At 42.4% G+C, this 20,198-nt stretch overlaps 1 protein-coding gene across 7 annotated transcripts in view; it reads right to left on the bottom strand.

Moving 5' to 3' along the window:
- Positions 1-20,198, bottom strand: part of hdac5 (histone deacetylase 5) — a 277,929-nt gene that overhangs the window by 208,575 nt on the left and 49,156 nt on the right. For 6 of the 7 annotated variants that reach the window (XM_055657256.1, XM_055657254.1, XM_055657250.1 and 3 more), the window contains one exon: positions 11,169-11,356. The exons of the other annotated variant lie outside the window; for it this stretch is intronic. In XM_055657256.1, the coding sequence (XP_055513231.1) occupies positions 11,169-11,190 (22 nt within the window). In that variant the 5' untranslated portion in view covers positions 11,191-11,356. The remainder of the gene's footprint in view (positions 1-11,168; positions 11,357-20,198) is intronic. 7 annotated transcript variants of the gene reach the window in all.

Here is a 20,198-nt window from a genome sequence, read left to right on the forward strand (position 1 = left end):
TCTCTAAAAAATCTAAGAGATTTGTTTTCCAATTTCCACAGAGGAATTCCAGCATCAATGAATGCCTTGCACAGATCACTCGAAAACTCAGATTTGCGACTGGAGCCAGCAATAAATGTAGTGAGGAGGCAAGCTTGGGTATTTCGCTTGGGTAGTCTACGCCCCAGAGATATCAACATTGACTTCTCTAATTTTAGATAGCCCTTGTTTTCTCCCTCCTCCCCCCCTCCCCCTTCCCAGCTCTCCTTCGAGTCCTACTGTCTCCACCTCTTCCTTTCTTTTTTCCCGCCACCCCACATCAGTCTGAAGAAGGGTCTCGACCCAAAATGTCGCCTATTCCTTCTCTTCATAGATGTGTCCTCACCCGCTGAGTTTCTCCAGAATTTTTTGTCTACCTTTGATTTTTCCAGCATCTGCAGTTCTTTCTTAAATAGATCTTGGAGAAGACTCAACCAACGGGCAGCAGCACGAACAAATGAATGACCGACGGTGGCACCCCCGGTTGCGCCCCGGTGGTGAAAGTTTTCTTGTAAGTTATACTATGTTAACATGTTAATAATAACATTAATTTAGCGTGTTAACATAGAAAACATCATTGTAATCACGGTACAAGATAAAATAGCACAACCTTTTAGCAAAACGGCAAAAAAAGGCTGATTTAGGCACTCGATTATGAAAAAGACATTATCCTGGTGAAATCATCAAAAAAGGCATGGCATTTATGGCAAAATCCTGGCTCTAATTATAAGTGATAATGAAAACGAGGTCTACATTACCAAATTCCATAATAAAATTGGAAAAACATGAGATATGGAACAAGCCAACAGCATTCAAAATGTTATCGTTCAGGATTTCTTCTTGGGGCAAAGTCAAATTAATTTAGTTTAACCTTGATAGGCAAGGAAATTGTTAGAAATGATAAACCGGAATAAAATAAAGAACCATTACTTGAAATATGGTTTAATAACGGAAAGTCATGTATTTATTACAACTAAATTATCCTTAAACTTCATCGAGTTTCTTGATGATAGCAACATTGTTGAGGTGCGTATGTTATCCATACTATATCTCCAAACTAAAACATAACTAAAATATGTTTAACAAATGCAAATTATAAACTTGACAGTAAAAATGTCTGTGGAATGAAAGGACAGCTTCAGCAGAGGAACTAGGAATGGAGTGTCCATTGAACACTTTTTTTTAGTGTAGGAGGAACATGTACAGTATTGTTCCCAAATAAGCACCACTACTTTTCTTGAATGACCTAGTGATCAAATACCATTGCAACACCTACAGAAGACATCAAAAATATAGTAAACAACAGAAGGGATAATGATATATTTCAAGAGGATATAAACAAGCAGAAAGAATGGACATGCAAATGTCCTGAGTAATTTAAAAGCTGAGAAGTGTCAAGTGATCTGTTATGGTAGGAAGAATGAGCAAATGCAATACGATCTAAAGGGTACAAATCTCAGGTGGTTGCTACGAATCGCGAGAACAAAGAGTAAACTTGTACATGTCTCCAAAGGTGACAGGACAGGTTGAGAACATGATTTGCAATGAAAAAAAAAAAAATCAAGGGTTTTATTCAGAGGCGTAGAATACAAAAATCAAAGGCGTTCGATTAAACCACTTAGGCAACAGTCACAGGATTGCCCAATTCTGCTCCTTGCATTGAGAGTAAAAATGTGAGGACGATGAGAATGCAGAAATGATTCACTGGAATAGTCCCACGGAAAAAGACCTTCAATTACATTGTCAAACTGAAAAAGTAAAGGTTATTTATAATGATGCAAAATGAGGCCATTCAGCCCATCAAATTTGTGCTTTCTCTCAGCAGAACAGTCCCATCAGTCCCAGCCCCATCTTATTTCCTTTTAACTCTGCACCCAATTCTTTCTCACATGTCCAACTCCCCATCGATTCTATTTACCTCCACCAAAGCATCTATCTTTTATAGAAGCCAATTAACATACAGGTATATTTTTGGTGTGTTTGAGGAAATCAGAGCATCAGGCAGAAATTTAGAGAGAACATAAACATTACACAGATAGCCTACCCCAGTAGTTGTAATGTAACAGCACCATTTGCTGTACCAACCAAGGGTGATCACAATATAATAGAGAAAATTTCAACATAATTTTCTATGCTTCATTATCCTTTTTCAGATAGTTATAAAAAGGATAAAGAGAAAATGTTTATATTGGTAACGGGATCTGAAACTAGAAGTCTAGAAACTATAACACTTTGAGGTGAATAGCAAAAGAATCATAGGTGGCATGAGGAAAATTGCATTCACAGAAAACATACTCATTGAGGATCAAGATGCCCCTCTAAGCTAGTCCCATTAGCCCATGTTTGGCCAATATCCTTCTACACCTTTCCCATCCATGTACCTGTCCATGTGTATTTTAAATGTTTTTATTGTACCTGACTCAATTACCTCCTCTGGCAGCATGTTCCATATACCCACTCAGTGAAAAGGAAGCCACTCGGGTTCCTATTAAATCTTGCCCCTATCACCGTACACCCATGTTCTCTGGTTCTTGATTTCCCTTTACTCGATAAAAGACTGTGTATTCACCGTATCGATTCCCCTCATTAATTTATATACCTTTATAGAATCAATTTCGAAGGAGTATAGGTGTAGCCTACCCAGCCTTTTCCTATAATCAGTCGCTCTAGTCCTGGTCTGAAGAAGGATTTCGGCCCAAAACATTGCCTATTTTCTTCGCTCCATAGATGCTGCTGCACCCACTGAATTTCTCCAGCACTTTTGTCTATCATCCTAGTAAATCGCTGCACTCTTTCCAGTTTAATTAAAATACATCCTTTTGCAGGATGACCAAATTACTCCAAATGTGGCCTCACTGATGTTTTGTATAACTGTAACAAAATGTCTCCACTTCTATACCCTAACTGATGAAGGCCAATATACCAAAAGCCTTATTATCCCATCTACTTGTGATGCCACTTTAAGGAAACGTTGTAGTTGTACTCCTAGATCTTTCTGCTCTACAATATTCCCCAGGACCCTACCATTTACTGTGAAAGATCTGCCCTGATTTGACTTCCCAAAATGCAACACCTCACACTTATCTGCATTAAACTCCATTAGCCATTCCTCAGCTCACTTGTCGAGCTGATCAAGAGAGCCTGCTATAATTTATGACCATCTTCACTGTTTACGATACCGCCTAGTTTAACGCCATCTCTAAACTTACTAATCATGCCTAGTGCATTCTCGTCCAAATTGTTGATATAAATCACAAACAACAATGTTCTGGCACCAATTCCTGAGGCACACCACTCATCACAGGGCTCCAGTCCGAAAACCACCATTCCACTACCACTCCCTGCTTTCTTCCATAAAGCCAATTCTCTATTCATTTAGCTAGCTCTCCCTGGAGCCCATGCAATCTAACTTGGATCCCATGCAATCTATCATCCTTTGAGGAAGTGAGTTTCAAAGATTGAGAACTAAGAGAGAAAAAAATCTCATCTTAAAAGGGAAACTAGTTTAAAATTGTAACTTTCAAAAAAAGTTGGATAGTTTTTGTGTGGACAATTGTATGTACAAATGACATCATAAGTTGTTTTTGAATCCAATAAGTCCAAAACAAAGAAAAACATTTGACAACAATTGACAATCTTACTCAAGGGTGCGAAAAAAAGCTAGCAAACGTCACATTTTTGCAAACAATGCTTCACCTCTGAGAACAGCAACGATGTAGCCTATTTGGTTAAATATTTGTCTGTTAATGGTTGAACAAGAATGCTGGGTCTAGAAACATTACATATTCCTTTCCAAACATTATATTCTTTAACCAACATATAAACAGTCACATTTTTGTTAACATAAATCTCTTAATCTTTTGTGATTAATTGCTCTAAATTCCTCCAAAAATATCCTTTTTATCCTGAAAATTCTTTAAAATTCATCTGCAGGAATCTATAATTTAGCTTCAATTTTTTTGCAATAAATAGATTAAATGTCTGGGATATGAATACATTACTGTGCAAGTGTAGGGGCTGAATATTAGTATTCTAAACCACAGAGGATACTATTGCTGCCAACTGCAGCATACAATCATTCATTAACCACTGTAACAAGCCACACAACCAATAAAACAAAAGACAAAGAATGACAGAAAAATAACACCAGATGAAAAATTAGCTGGCAATCAACTCTAGAATTGCTAATGCAATACAGTGGAAATATTTTGAGATTCCATAAAATCTATTTAGAGAATGCAAAATTATTAATTTTAGTATACTGCAATGCCAATTAATAAACAGTCAATTAAGGTTTCACACATGTCACCTAAGTAATCTGCGGTAATTAAAAGCAGCTGATTAATAAAAAGCAAGGACAAAAATGGCAAGAAGTTTCATCTTTGATAGCAAGCAATAACAAGAGGTCCTATGACCTTTTCATTTGACAGATCGCCGGTTAAATAAGCCTCTTGACAGGTTTTGTTATGAGGATCTCAAAACTGTTATCAAATTTCAATACAGCAAATGCCTTTCAAGAGCCTACCTGGGGTGGGAGGTTGCTCCCATTTAGTTATCCTGTAGAAGAATGTGCAAGCGCAGGCAGCTCTGCAGCAAACTGTTCAGTTATGCAACCAGGGTACGATTGCAGTGAGATTGTAACTGGTTTCCCTATCTGGTCATGTTACACTTGTGAGGATTCCCTATGATTCATGCCACACTTGTGGAGATTTATATCTTAACCAACTTACATAGCGAAAGACAAGTATTAAATTCTTCTGATTAAAGCCACAATTTATCATTTGATCAATTTTATAATGGTGAGAATTTATTTAATTGCTATAACATACTAGATCAAACTCCAACATCAATAACCATTAACACATGAGCACCTCAAGGCTGTGTGTTCAGTTCCCTGCTCGACTAACTTAATACCCACGTCTATTCCCAGACACAGTCCGACTACCTTTAAATTTGCCAATAATACTGCCATTTTTGGACGAATTACAGGTAACGATGAGTCATAGGAGGGAGATCGATCGTCTGATTGAATGGTACCAGAACAACATCCTTGCTCTCAATGTCAGTAAGTCACAAGGACTGACTGTTGATTTTAGAAGAGGAAGGCCGAGGATCTATGAACCTGCCTTCATTGATGGTTGGTGGTGGAGCAAGTCAACATCTTCAAGTTTCTGGGCATCCCTGGAGATCTGTCCTGGATCCAGCACATTTATGCAATTGTAAAGCCCATCAGCGCCTCTACTTGCTTAGAAGCTTGAGAAGATTTGGTATGTTGACGAATACTTTTTTGAATTCGAAGGAGATTACAAAAAGTAGTGGACACTGCCAGCTCCATCATAGGTAGTGACCTCCCCATCATCAAATGGATCTATGGGATGCACTGCCTCAAAAAGGCAGCTCCCATCATCAAAGACCCACACCACCCTGGGCCCCTTTTCATTTCACTCCTGCCATTGGGAAGAAGATATAGAAGTTTGAAAATTGACCTCCAGGTTCAGGAACTGGTTCTTCCCAACAACCATTGGGCTCTTGAACAGTATAAACACCAACTAAACCACGTTGCACCGTAGTTTGTTAACAAACTAACAGCGTGACCTGTTATGCTGCTTCAAGTCATTGTTCAGTTTTCAGTACACTCTCTTGAATAGCATACATTCCTAATTCCTGTTTTTTTTCTGATTCACCTCAAACCTCTCAAATAATCTCGATAACAATCAGCACGGGAGCACCTCAAGGCTGCGTGCTCAGTCCCCTGCTCTACTCACTCTATACTCATGACTGCGTAGCCAGTCACAGTGCGAACTCCATCATCAAGTTCGCTGACGACACCACTGTTGTGGGGCGTATCACTGATGGGGATGAATCAGAGTATAGAAGAGAGGTCGAGCAACTGTCCATATGGTGCCAGCGCAATAACCTGGCCCCCAACACCAGCAAAACCAAGGAACTGATTGTGGACTTTGGAAGGAGTAGAAGAGGGATCCACAGCCCTATTTATATCAACGGGTCGATGGTTGAAGGGGTCAAGAGCTTCAAATTCCTGGGCGTGCACATCTCTGAAGATCTTTCCTGGTCCGAGAACACTAATGCAATTATCAAGAAAGCTCATCAGCGCCTCTACTTCCTGAGAAGATTACGGAGAGTCAGTTTGTCAAAGAAGACTCTCTCTAACTTCTACAGGTGCACAGTAGAGAGCATGCTGACCGGTTGCATCATGGCTTGGTTCGGCAATTTGTGCACCTTGGAGAGGAAAAGACTACAAAAAGTAGTAAACACTGCGCAGTCCATCATCGGCTCTGACCTTCCTTCCATCGAAAGGTTTTATCGCAGTCGCTGCCTCAAAAAGGCTGGCAGTATCATCAAAGACCCACACCATCCTGGCCACACACTCATCTCCCTGCTACCTTCAGGTAGAAGGTACAGGAGCCTGAAGACTGCAACAACCAGGTTCAGGAATAGCTACTTCCCCACAGCCATCAGGCTATTAAACCTGGCTCGGACAAAACTCTGATTATTAATTTTCTGTTATTTGCACTTGATCAGTTTATTTATTCATGTGTGTATATATTTATATTATGGTATATGGACACACTGATCTGTTTTGTAGTAAATGCCTACTATGCTCTGTGTGCTGAAGCAAAGCAAGAATTTCATTGTCCTATACAGGGACACATGATAATAAACTCACTTGAACTTGAACTAATCCTTGCCTCCAATACGTTGATTGGCAATATCAGTTGATGCTGCAAAATCTGGTCAACTAACTAAAGGAATCTCCCTTAAATGGCAATTATAAGATGCTACTTGCAGTGGTAAGAGGTACTCAAGAAAATATCTCTCTTGTTAAAGATTTGAACATCTAGCCTGTACTATATTCATCAGGCAATCTTTCATCTCTTGAAAATGCCTCACAATTGCACCTAATGGATTCAAACAAGTAACTAAGAAAAAAAGAACATATTTTACTGCCGAACTATAATAATGCCACAAAATTTTCCAGTCTAGTAATGAAAACGTGTAATTTTTATTGAGCAACCATATTGTTTAGTTGGCAAAAACTACAATGAGTTTTTGTTCTGGAGGTCTAGACTTTTCTATGTGGGGGGGGAGGGTGGGGGGAAGGGGGAAACTATCTTTCACGGTCCCTACCTGGTCGGAAAAAAAACCTGAAGACCAAAGCTGCGCCGAACTTTACACCGGGAGCCTGGGATCTCTTGATGAGATCGCCAGTGGTGGAGCTCCAACCGGTCCGGCCTTGTTGGCTTCGGAAGCAGCGGTCTCTGGTGAGGGAAGCGGCCATTCCAGGGTTCCCATGCCGCCTAGAGGATTCACCCGACGCCGGAGCACCATCATCCGGCGAGAACGGCCTGGAACATCGGGCCTCCTTAAAGGCAACTGTGGAGGCCTCAATAGGCCCGACTATGGGTGGACATGGGATGGGGACTGGACACTGTGCCTTCCCTCATAATGGGAACCATTGTGGGGGGATGTTTTTATGTTTAATTTTCTTTATTATTGTTATGTTTGGATTCTTCTTTATGTGCTGCATGGCAAGAAGCATTTCACTACACCTAGGTGTGTATGTGATCAATAAAATTATCTTTATCTTTATCTTAAATATAACTGTGAATTTTGGAAACGCACTTCAGGTCAGTTAGCATCAGTAGAAAATGAAATAGAATTAATACGATGAAGACCTTCAACCTAAAATGTTAACTCTACTTCTCTTTCCACAGATGCTGCCTGGCCTGCTCAATTCTTCCAGCAGCTCCCCCATTTTTGGTTCAGATTCCAGTATTTGAAGTCTCAAGATTCTGCCGCATTTACCATATTTATTTCAGATTTCCCGCTTCTCTAGTTTTACTAATTGACATATCCTCTGCTTACTCACCCTTAAGTTATTCCATATCTCATTTCACTCTAATAATATCAAGTCTCAACACTGTATAAGTGGTTCCACATTCCAGCCTTCCCTGAAGCCACACCAGACATGGTCTAGCCTCACTTCTATTTATTCTTTCCCTTGTTTGACTACCCTCAACACTATTGCCACCCCTTCCAGCACATGAGCAATCCTCTGACAATCCTCCAATCTGCTGGTTCTTTTTATTCAAGTGTCTCCTGACCTGGTCTTCTTGACCCCAGACCCTTGTATTCATAATTCAACACTATTTCATCTCTCTCAAACATAGTCACTGACTGCTTATCCTTGCTCAACTCACCCCCTTAATCAGTTCCCCAGCTTTCAACACATTTGTAATGTAGAATTACATAAGAGTTCAGTAAATTACACAAAAAAAACCTGAAGACCAAAGTAATAGCAGACACTTAAAGAAAAGAAATAGGTAGACAGTGAGGAAGTTGGAAAGAGTTGGAAGTTGGAAGTATACAGTCATGGGATTGCAACTACAATGGTTAATTTCCTTTCTGTTCCATTGAACAAAAGGTAGCATGTCCTACGACTCTCCTTATATAATGGAAGCTATTTTGCCTCACAATGATTTACCAATCAGCTGGGCAGCTAACTTCATGAAAAAGCACCCATCTACTTACGATGTGTTACGATGCCCAGATTCCTCAACACCTCCATACCAGCACAGGGGATCACTTCATTTTGAACAGAGGACCAACTCACCCTCATCCTACTACACTTGCTCTCACATTGAACAACACCTGCTTTGACTTTGTTCACTTTCGCCAAACCAAAGGTGTGTTCCAAGCCATGCCCATCTCTTTTTCTACCTAATATTTTTAAATAACTGTTTAGGTCAATTTTTTTCCTCACACAAAAGCTTCACTGCATTTGCTGCCAATTTCCACCCTGCTCTCACTTTCACATGACCCTACACCATCTCTTTTCTTTGTTGCAGCGATATTACATGCATCGAGTTTAACAGCTACGTGGATTCCATTTTATTTTATTCTATTCTGTGTTTATCATTTTAGAACCATTCTATATCTCCTTCTTTGACACCTGCTACATCACTGTTCCACAAGTGTCTCTCCCTTAACCGTAGTTGACATGGTTTTTAAATACATCCAAAAAAGACACAACATACTGGAATAATTCAGTGGGTCTGGCAGCATCTCAGGAGAACATAGATAGTTGACATTTGAGTCGCGACTCTTTTTTTTGTGTCAGAAAAAGGGTCTCAGTCTTGGGATGTAGATATTGCTAGTACTGCCACTGTTTCTTAAAGCTGAGAGGGGCAAAGTTTGAAGGAGATATGCGGGGCAAGCTTTTCTTTACACAGAGAGTGGTGGGTGCCTGGAATGCGCTGTCAGGCATGACGATGAAGGCAGATACAATAGTGGCTTGAGGCTTTTAGATAGACACATGGAGATACAGGCAATGGAGGGATATGGATCACGTGCAGGCAGAGGAGATTAGATTAACTCCTCATCATGTTCGGCAAATAACCAAGATACTGGTATCTTCTTCATGGGTACACATATCATCACTATAACTAGGAACATTTCATTTCTTCAACAGTGAACATTTACTGCATCAGTGAATATTCGTATTCTGCTCAGAAGGGAAATCAAGGCAGAGCTTCACCAACTGGGTAAAGGGCCTGCCCCCACTTGCATGCGATTGCATGCGTCTGGTGCGACCAAACGTGGTCGCTTGAGGCGTATGGGCCGCGCGGGGTCGGTCCCACTTCGAAGCGCGGAGGCGTATGGAGTTGTGCGGGGCTGGTCCCGACATCGCGCTGGGCTCCGAAAATCCCGCACTGTCCGAAAATTTTGTGCGCCAACGGCCTGTCGGTCCGCAGGTGCATTGAGGGCGTACACAGCGTCTTGACGGTGTACGCCAAGCGCGTGGCGTTGCGCGATGACGTCACCGCCCGGCGTGGCTTTGCGTGATGACGTCACCGCCCGACGCCGTGCGACGCCCAAATTCAGTCGGCCCGTCTCCTGCCCAGCTGATTGGTAAGCATGACGCAAATTACATCACACGCGAACTTAGCGCGTACTTATCACGGACTTAGCTTGAACTCCGCTTCCGTTTGGTCGCGCCAAACGCATGCAATCACTGTTGAAGAAAGTGGGACAGGCCCTTAAGTGTAAAGGTATGAAAAACTACCTTTGGGCAACGTAAATGTTCTAATGGCAAGGGACTAGTCATGCTAATATAGAAAAAGTTGAGATGAACATAAATTTATGCAGACGATCTGTAGGTGGCTATAATGTTTGATGGGCATTATTGTGTTCTATCAAAGACAAGCAGACAAGTTCAGTAGGTACATCTCTTTCATTCAGTCTCAAGCCTTGGATTTGAACCAAAGGACTAGTATTCAAAATCAATGGTCCATACCTTCTTCATTTTTCATACTTGCACTAATTGAATACACAAGACATCAAATTTGGTTTTGGTTTATTCTATTAATGGCCGATACCAGTATGAATCCAATATCCTGCCCAACCACAAACTCATTCAAACATAATCAATCTAGTTTAATCAATTCAACCTGTAATTGAACTCATAAATCAAACTTGATTATGCTGCATATTAACACAAGGTATGACTGTTAGGAGAGCTGGTAAAGACCGAGATATTTCACGGATATAAAAACATTAAGACTTGCAAAAGAACATACATCAGGAATTCAGTTTGGTTATAAAATGCAAGCATTCTTAAAAATTAAAACCAGAAAATGTTGAAAACACTCCACAGGTCAGGCAGCATCTGTGGATAGAAAAACATTTAACATTTCAAATCAAAGATCATTCTTCAGAATGATAGAAAAGCATTCTTGAATTCACTTTGCATATAAAACTAGAGCATTTTCAGGTGTCTACATTTTATTTTAAGTGTTATGTACTAGACGTTTACTGCCAAAGTACTGAAGACATTAAAAAATTCAGTCTTGGGATATAGATATTGCTAGTACTGCCACTTTCTTGCCTATTGCAAATTGCCTTTGCTGAGGCTTCTCCTTGAATTGCTCCAGCCCATGTCCAAGGTCAAGTTCCACACTTCTGTGTTAAATTGTGTGACTAATTTTAACATCGAGCATCATTCTGCTGCAGAGCAAATGATCAAACTAACATGCTCATCAATGTGCAGATCAGAAACATTTACTATCTTCATTTAATTTTTAATAAATATTAGTCTATTAAACAAAAGAAAGTGTAGAAAATATTACCTGTGTTATCTGGCGAGCTCATGATTCAAATGGTCAAGATGGAAGCACCTGCCACTCAATGACTGCTCGCAATACACAAGCCAATAGATCCTGCTAAGATGCGAAACAGTGCTGATGCCGTTGACTTTCTACATTAGGCTGGCATCTCTTGCTACATCAGGTATGTATAATTACTCTCAGATGTAATTCTGCATATGAAAAGAGAAAAGAGATGCATTAAGTATGCCTTGTAATGCAGAATTCACACTTGGATATGAATAGCTTACTGCAGTTATAAACTTCTCTAACCCATACATTAACTAGAAAATTATATTTTAAAAAGTATCTTAATGATAATTAATATATTCAAAATGCTTTATTCTTTACAATTTTAAGTGTGGTCAAATTATTTTAATGCCATTTCATTCTTGTCCCATTACAAATTTCTGTTCACATGGAAATGCCTACATAATTGTGCCAAGTATAATCAAACTATTGTCAGCAGTGATAGAAAAATGTAGAGAGTTTTGCTTCAATGTGTTTCCATAACATGAATTGGATATTACATGTGTAATAAATTAGGGAATAATATTTGCATTATGCAGGCCGAATCGTTTACAATGCGATTTCGACTCAGAACTGGAAAATCACTTAAAAGTTACTTTCTAAATTGACAAGCAGGAACACAAGCTGTCTAGGATGTAAACAGTAAAGGGAAGAAAACCTGTTTTCATGTAATCTCCCTGCTATAATCAACCACCACTGTCCCTTAAGAACACATCTGTTCCTTTCACAGTGGAAGGCATAATAACTTATTGTTATTGTGAAGCCTTTATTTTTGAAAATCCTGTCAGAAAAATAACCCCACTAATAATAATATAATTGTAATAGTATAATTGTCTTTATAACGTGATTTCTATAAAACGAGGTATCCTAGGAACATACAGTGCCCTCCATAATGTTTGGGACAAAGACCCATCATTTATTTATTTGCCTCTGTACTCCACAATTTGAGATTTGTAATAGAAAAAAAAACATGTGGTTAAACTGCACAGATTTTAATAAAGGGCATGTTTATACATTTTGGTTTCACCATGTAGAAATTACAGCAGTGTTTATACAGTCCCGCCATTTCAGGGCACCATAATGTTTGGGACACAGCAATGTCATGTAAATGAAAGAAGTCATGTTTAGTATTTTCTTGCATATCCTTTGCATGCAATGACTGATTGAAATCTGCGATTCATGGACATCACCAGTTGCTGGGTGTCTTCTCTGGTGATGCTTACGCCTGTTTTGGGGGGCAAGTCCCCTTCAGCTTTCTCTTCAGCATATAAGAGGCATGCTCAATTGGGTTCTGAAATGGGGGGGACTATGTATAAACACAGCTGTAATTTCTACATGGTGAAACCAAAATGTATAAAAAAATACCCTTTAATAAAATCTGACAATGTGCACTTTAACCACATGTGATTTTTTCTAGAGGCAAATAAATAAATTATGTGTCTTTGTCCCAAACATTATGGGGGGCACAGTAGCTATTGGAGCAGAACCACCTGTATCAGCTTCATGTTTTGGGTATCCGATCTTAACTGCAATAGGACACTATAATAAAAATAAAGATTGATGTTTGTTTCCAGTTTTGTTAAATATCTAACTAATCTTGTCCTTTGCATGCAAAGAGGAAGAGGGGAGGGGAAGGGGGGGGGGGGGGGGGGGGGGGGGGGGGGGGGGGAGGGGGAGTTTGTTACCGAACTGAACTCACTGTGGAATGAACAGTCAGTGAAATGATGAATAATGATGAATAACCTTTAATAATCCTTTACAGGAAATTACAGTGCCACAACAGCTTCAAGACAGACATAACACCACACATTTCAACACATCATCAACAGAACACACACAACAGAAAGCGCGCGATTAGAGAGATGTGAGGCCTCGCATCCTCGGCACTTCTGACACGCCGGCTCTGTCGCACTGGCTGTTCCCCCGTTGCTGGAAAAGCAGCGGTTGAACATCCGATGTTTGGCTTTAGGCAGCGTGACAGAGCCGGGCAAGGCACCAGCGGTAGGGAAAAATGTCGGCGTTTTTGGAGCAGAGCCTGGCGTCAGCAGCCGTTATGGTTGCTGGCCAGGAGGAGGCGACAAAATGAGTGACTGGGTGGGGGGGGGGGGGGGGGTGGAGGATTTTATTTTAAAAAGGGTACATAAAAAAGTCAAAATGTTTTGAGGAGTGCATCAGTGAATGTAAAAGTGAATTAGCTAGCAAAATGTAAAAAATGACGGAGATTCAGTGTGTGGTACTGGCGGATCCAGAAATCAAAGAGGCCGAATCTGGCATACACCCACACACAGAGTTTTAATAGTATATAGATATACATGCGGCGTATACTAACTACCCCCGTGTGCAGTGCAGACCGTGCTAACTGTTCCCCAACCGCCGTTCCAGGGGAGGGGGGGGTGGGCTGGGGGGAGGGGTGGTGGCATGCGGCGTCACACACACTAACTACTACCCCCGTGCACGTGCTAACTACCCCCCTTGATATTATGATTAATTAATTTGCTCCTCCTTTTACCCAGAACCGCCGTATCCACTGAAGGGAGGGGAGAGGGGGGGGGGGAAGGGAGGAGGGAGGGGGTGAGAGGGGGGGAGGGGGTGAGAGCAGGGGGGGGATGAGAGGGGGAGGGGGTGTGAGAGGGGGGGGGGGGTGAGAAGGTGGTGGGGGTGAGGGTGGGGGGGTGAGAGGTGAGAGGTGAGAGGGGAGGGGGGTGAGGAGGGGTGGGGAGGAAGGGAGGGGGGGGGTGTGGATGGGGAGGAGCGAAGGGGGTGTGTGGGGGGGGGGGGGGGGAGGGGGAGAAGGGGGGAGAGGTGAGGGGGGAGAGGGGGGGGGGGGGGGAGGGTGTAGAGGGGGGAGATAGAGGGGAAAGAATGGGGAAGGAGGGGGGGAGGGGTAGGGAGATGGATAGGGGGAGAGAGAGGAGAGAGGGGGAAGAGTGGGGAGGGGCAGGGGGGGGGGAGAGGAGGAGGAGGAGGGAGTGGGTGGGGGGAGGGGGGGGAGATGAGGGGGGGGAGGGAGGGGAGGGGGGGAGTGGGGTGAAGGGGGGAGAGGAGGAGGGGAGGAAATGGGGGGGAGGGGGTGAGGGGAGGGGGGAGAGGGAGGGGGAGGGGAGGAGGGATTGGGGGAGGGGGAGGATGGGTGAGGGAGAGGAGGAGGATGGCCGAGGATGGGAGGGAGAGAGGAGAGGGCAGGGCCTCTCGGTGAGCAGGCGGCTCGGACGGAGCCGACTGCGAAAGGGCAGCGAGCCTCGGCAGCTCTCTCGACCTCAGGCGGCGTGGATAGTCTCGGCAGCTCTCGCGTGACGATTCCCCGTGTCCCTGCGATCAACGGAGGAATTGCAGGTTTCCCAGAGGGAGTAATGGCAGCCAGGGCCACCATCTCATCGTGTGCCCCGTGCGACAATAACTGTCGCCGCCATTTTCTACCATCGGGTGGGGGAGACGGAGTGGATTCAGAAGCAAGCCGGTGGCCTCGGGTGACTGGCTGTAACCTGCCGTGACCTCCTGATCTGCAGAACGCTAGTTCTTTCTGCACATTTTGAGAATGTGGGGGGGGGTTGGAGTGGGTGGGCGGGCCACCCAATAGCCAATAAGTTTTTCAGGATGTCATTAGCAGATGGATTATCTTTGGATCATGGGGTTGCAATGAAATAGTGCAAGTGCTTCAGTACATTACTTATCTGATGGACGAAAGGCCATCAGAATCCATTAGCTGCCAAGGAAACGTCTAAGACATCATCATCTTAAAGTCCTTTCTGGGGATATGGGTTAGCATTTATTGCAAATGTCATGTTATTCTTGGGAAAGACAGTGATCGTCCTCTCAGTGAAAATAATCCCAGTATTGGGGAATTCCAGTATTGTTTTATATTTTGGAGCCTTTCAGATGAGATAATAAACTGAGCCCATCAATTCGCGCGTGCGGACATAAAAGACAGTTATTACTTCAAATGAAAGGAAGACCGTCTCCGAGGCCAATACACACCACTATCACAATTAGGGATAGCAATACAACAAGCTATCAGCAACAACAGGGCGGCACAGTGGAGTAGCAGTAGAGCTACTGCCTTGCAGCGCCAGAGACCCGGGTTCGATCAGACCACAGGTGCTTGGCTGTACGTTCTCCCCGTGAACTGCGTGGATTTTTCCGAGATCTTCGGTTTCCTCCCAAAGAAGTACAGGTTTGAAGGTTAATTGGCTTGGTGTAAATGTAAAATTGTCCCTAGTGTGCAGAGTAGTGTTAATGTGCAGGGGTTGTGTGGACTCGGTGGGCCGAAGGGCCCATTTCCGCGCTGTATCTCTAAACTAAACATGCTACAACGAGCTTTTAGCACCACTTCAATAACCGCCGATTATTTCTTTTATTATTGCACTTTCGTTGTTTACTTGCACTACTTCAGATTGCAGCACGATCTTTGCACCATTCTACAGCTGTTGTTGGATTTATTGTTGAATCTATCATTGCCATCTACTGTTTACTCCATAAGCTTCAGGCAAACAAGAAATGTAATTGCACTCTTGTGAATATGACAAACTAATCTGAATCTCAAGTATTATCAGAGTTGCATTTTAAAAGTTGGCAAAGTTACGATTGGGGTTCTCGTGGCCATCAAATCTTTCAAGGGTGGTTCAGGGGTGTTTCAGGGGAAAATGGGTTCTTTAATGCATTGTTGAGGGACCCTCTTACCTGTGACACTGCTCAAATCAAGGACACCCAGCCAAATAGCTCTCTGCAACCAGACCAGATAGGTACAGGTTTGGCTGGTCAAGAGTGGCAATTGCAAGACAAGTTATATGTTTATGTTTATGCAGTGTGAAATAAAGATTACATCAGGCAAATGAAATTAAGGTACAGCAGAAATCATGATTTTAAAGCCCACATAAACCATGTTAATCTAAAGCAGTAATCAGTGATACTCCTTTGTAACAAGATCATAATGTTTAAGCAGTAATAATGGCTTCACATTAATACTCAATTAGATATGTAATGATGCAATATCATATTTTTGTATTTACAGTAATATGTCTATAAATATTGAAACATTCATCATTAGGCACAGTGGCGCTGAGGTAGAGTTGCTTGCTTACAGCGACAGAAACACCCGGGTTCGATCCTGACTACAGGTGCTGTCTGCACGGAGTCTGTACTTATCTACTTGGGTTTTCCCCAGGGTGCTCCAGTTTCCTCTCACACTTCAAAGATGTACAGGTTTGTAGGTTAATTGGCTACAATTGTAGGTTTATAACAAATTGTAAATTGTCCCTAGTGTACAGGGTGATCGCTGGTCGGCGCGGACAGTGGGCCGAAGGGCCTGTTACCACATTGTATCTCTAAATTCAAAACAAAAAATTAACTGGCGTCTGACTATGCTGAAATCAACTGCAAAACAGTTCTTCCTGTAAAGAATGAGAGGATCAGAGAAAGCAACTTTTGGTTTTCTAAATTTAATTGCAGGTATGCATTCTCTAAAAATAATCACCAGATATTTCTTCACCATAAATGAGAACTCTGATAGCATCACCATTAATTCTAAACACATTCCAGATCACTGATGTTGGATTACAAGGGCAGCATAAGCCTGTTCAAATTTATGAGGACCATGTGAAAAATCGTGATACGAGATCTGATTTTTCTCAACATTTTTTAAACCATAACAAAGTCAGGATGTTCGTTAAACGTTAGAAGTACCAAGATGCATGTTCAAATGGATCTTCGCTATTTTTAACTTTTGGGTACGTAACACTAAGGGCAACTTCAGCCCAACTCTGACTGCCAGTATAAAGCACGTCCGATTTGAGACCGAGAGATATTAACAGAATAGCAAGTTACCCAATTTCACTGAATTATTATGCAGTATCATATGATATTCATTACACAGATGACAATACAAAAATCAACAGGAAATACTGATTGTCAGTCAGTCAGCCAAACTATTATTGGACTAGAGGGGAACATCTTGCCATGAATGGGGAAGGGATTACAGGAAAGAGGATTCCTCTCCAGATTTGTTCAAGCATCTCCATAAACTCTGCCAAAAGCTACTCCTAATTAAAACTAAAGTATAATAGAAAATTAGCCAATGGCCTATGCTGGCATATATTCACATTTGTTAAGTTGTGAAAATGGTAACCTAGCAGACACCTTTATAAACTGAATAAATTAAGATTTCATTCATCGACATTAAATGATTTAGTGATGAAAAAATAATTCAATTATTATTTATTTGTTTAGAGAGAGAAATGAATTGCGCGTTAACTTTAGTCCAGTAGTTTAGTTTTTAAAGAACCCTTAACTCTCTTATTCCTTAATAGGGTGAGGAAGGATTGTGTTGCCCTTGTAGCTGAAGGGATCAGGGGGTATGGAGAGTTGGCAGGTACAGGATACTGAGTTGGATGATCAGCCATAATCATATTGAATGACGGTGCAGGCTCGAAGGGCCTACTCCTGCACCTATTTTCTATGTTTCTATGATTCCTGTGGAAGAGATATTAAATTTACACGTGTTTTCTGACTGGGATCTCCTCAACGAACATTTAAATCAATAGAATGAAAGTGGATCCAGATCCAATGAAGAAGATCTAAATAAACAAGCCAATAACATAAAATTGGGTTGGTAGAATCTTACACAAACTCTATTAAGAGAAATACTTAATTTTCCAGTTGATAGGAAAAACAAAGCATTTATCATGGAGTAATTTCATAACCATAGCAATCTCAGAACAGAACTATAACTGTTCTGTTGAATCCATAAAAACAAGTAAAATGTGTTAATTTTCAGATATGCAATGCATATATGCAATTCACTTTTAAACCATATTTATTTCATTAAATAGATATATACAAAAATGTATTGATCAATGCCCTTATAAATACAAGTACATATTTAAGAAGCAGCAAATTGTGAATATTTAAATTTGCAATTAAGTTTACTTCTATTTTATTTTTATTTTCCTCACTTTAACTATAAAACAGCTGATCTATACCAGATCACCAGGGAAGAGATCTTCAGTATCATTTCTAGACTTTTAGATTTTCTACTACTGTATCTAATAATAATAATAATAATAATAATAATAAATTTTATTGTCATTGCACATAAGCGCAACGAGATTTGGTATGCAGGTTCCATCCGATGTCATAACTTAAATAACTAATAAAATTTAGATTTAGATACCCCGAGAACATGGTTTGTAAAAAGAACATCACAACAGTAAAATAGTCAAAACAGTTCAAACAGACTAAAGTGCAGATGTGTCTGTGCGACGTGACCATCCGAGGGAGACAGTCCAGGGGGGGTGGGGGACACTCAGCAGGGCCGGTTCAGAGCCGCTATAGCTCTGGGAATGAAGCAGTTCCTGAGCTGGAGGTTCGGGCGTAGAAGGCCTTGTAACGTCTGCCGGAGGGAAGTAGTTCAAACAGTCCATTACAAGGGCGTGAGGAGTCTTTATGGATGCTGACGGCCTTCCTGAGGCACCGTGTGTGGTAGATGCCCTCCAAGGCTGGTAGCTGTGTCCCAATAATCTTCTGCGCTCTGTGGACGACGCGCTGAAGAGCTCTCCTCTCTGCCTCCATGCAGCTGAGATACCACACAGAGATGCCATACGTTAATATACTCTCTGTGGTGCAGCGGTAGAAGGTTGTCAGCAGCTGTTGGGGCAGACCAGTCTTTTTTAATGTTCTCAGGAAGAACAGTCGTTACTGTGCCTTCTTGACCAGCGCAGCGGTGTTGGTGGATCATGTGAGGTCCTCTGAAATGTGAGTGCCCAGAAACTTAAAGCTGGACACTCTCGCCACACTGTCCCCGTAGATGGAGATCGGGGCGTATTCTCCATTATGTGACCTCCGGAAGTCAATAATTAGCTCTTGGTCTTGGAGGTGTTTAGTGACAAGTTGTTTACGTGCGCACCAGTCTGCCAGGTTCTACACTCCGCTCTGTATTTTGTTTCATCACCGTTGGTGATCAGCCCAATCACTGTTGTGTCGTCTGCAAACTTGTCGATGGTGTTGGTGTAGAATGCAGGAACACAGTCGTATGTGAAGATGGAGTAGAGCATGGGGCTCAGTACACAGCCCTGTGGTGTGCCGGTGCTCAAGGTGATAGTGGAGGACAGGTGCGGGCCCTCACTGCCTGCGTCATTTTCCGTCAGAAAATTCAGGATGCACTCGCATATCGGCGAGCTGAGGCCTAGCTGGTGGAGTTTGGTGGGGATGACTGTATTGAATGCAGAGCTATAGTCTATGAAGAGCATCCTCACGTACGTGCCCTGTCTTTCCAGGTGAGTCAGGACAGTGTGAAGAGCCAGAGAGATGGCATCCTCTGTTGATCTATTTGCCTTATATGCAAATTGATGAGAGTCCAGTGAGGCAGGGATGCTGGATTTGATGTGGGAGAGGACCAACCTTTCAAAGCACTTCATGGGTATTGGAGTTAGGGCAACCGGGCGGTAGTCATTCAGGTTGGTGACTTTAGACTTTTTCGGCACCGGCACTATGGTGGCTGTTTTCAGGCACTTGGGGGCCGTTGCCAGAGATAGAGACAGGTTAAAGATTCTCGTGAATACCTCCGCCAGCTGTACAGCACAGTCCTTTAGTACCCTTCCCTGGACTCCATCCAGGCCTGCAGCCTTGCGTGGATTGATCCTACGCAGAGCGCACTGTACCTCCTGAGTGCTCAGTGATAAGGCCTGTCCCTCCACCATGGCCGGGGTTATTCCACTCCTGGTGGTGTTGCCAGTTTATGACCACTATGACCAACCCTCAAAAGGTACAAAATAGTCCTCCCAATTATACAACTTTCCTGGATTTGCATGGTTCCACAAAACACCTATGTGCGTTCGGTATTCCGACTGCGCATGCCCACGTCATATGTCACTAGCGAAAGCACTCTCGGCAGCCGTGGACATATACCTGCACCTCATCCGAGTCAGGATCGATCCCGAGTCTCCGGCGCCGCATTCGCTGTCATACCGCCCCTTGACCTTCCTCGTTACCCCC

Source organism: Leucoraja erinacea, chromosome 27 (assembly GCF_028641065.1).
Source record: "Leucoraja erinacea ecotype New England chromosome 27, Leri_hhj_1, whole genome shotgun sequence".
Classification (NCBI taxonomy): Eukaryota; Metazoa; Chordata; class Chondrichthyes; order Rajiformes; family Rajidae; genus Leucoraja; species Leucoraja erinaceus.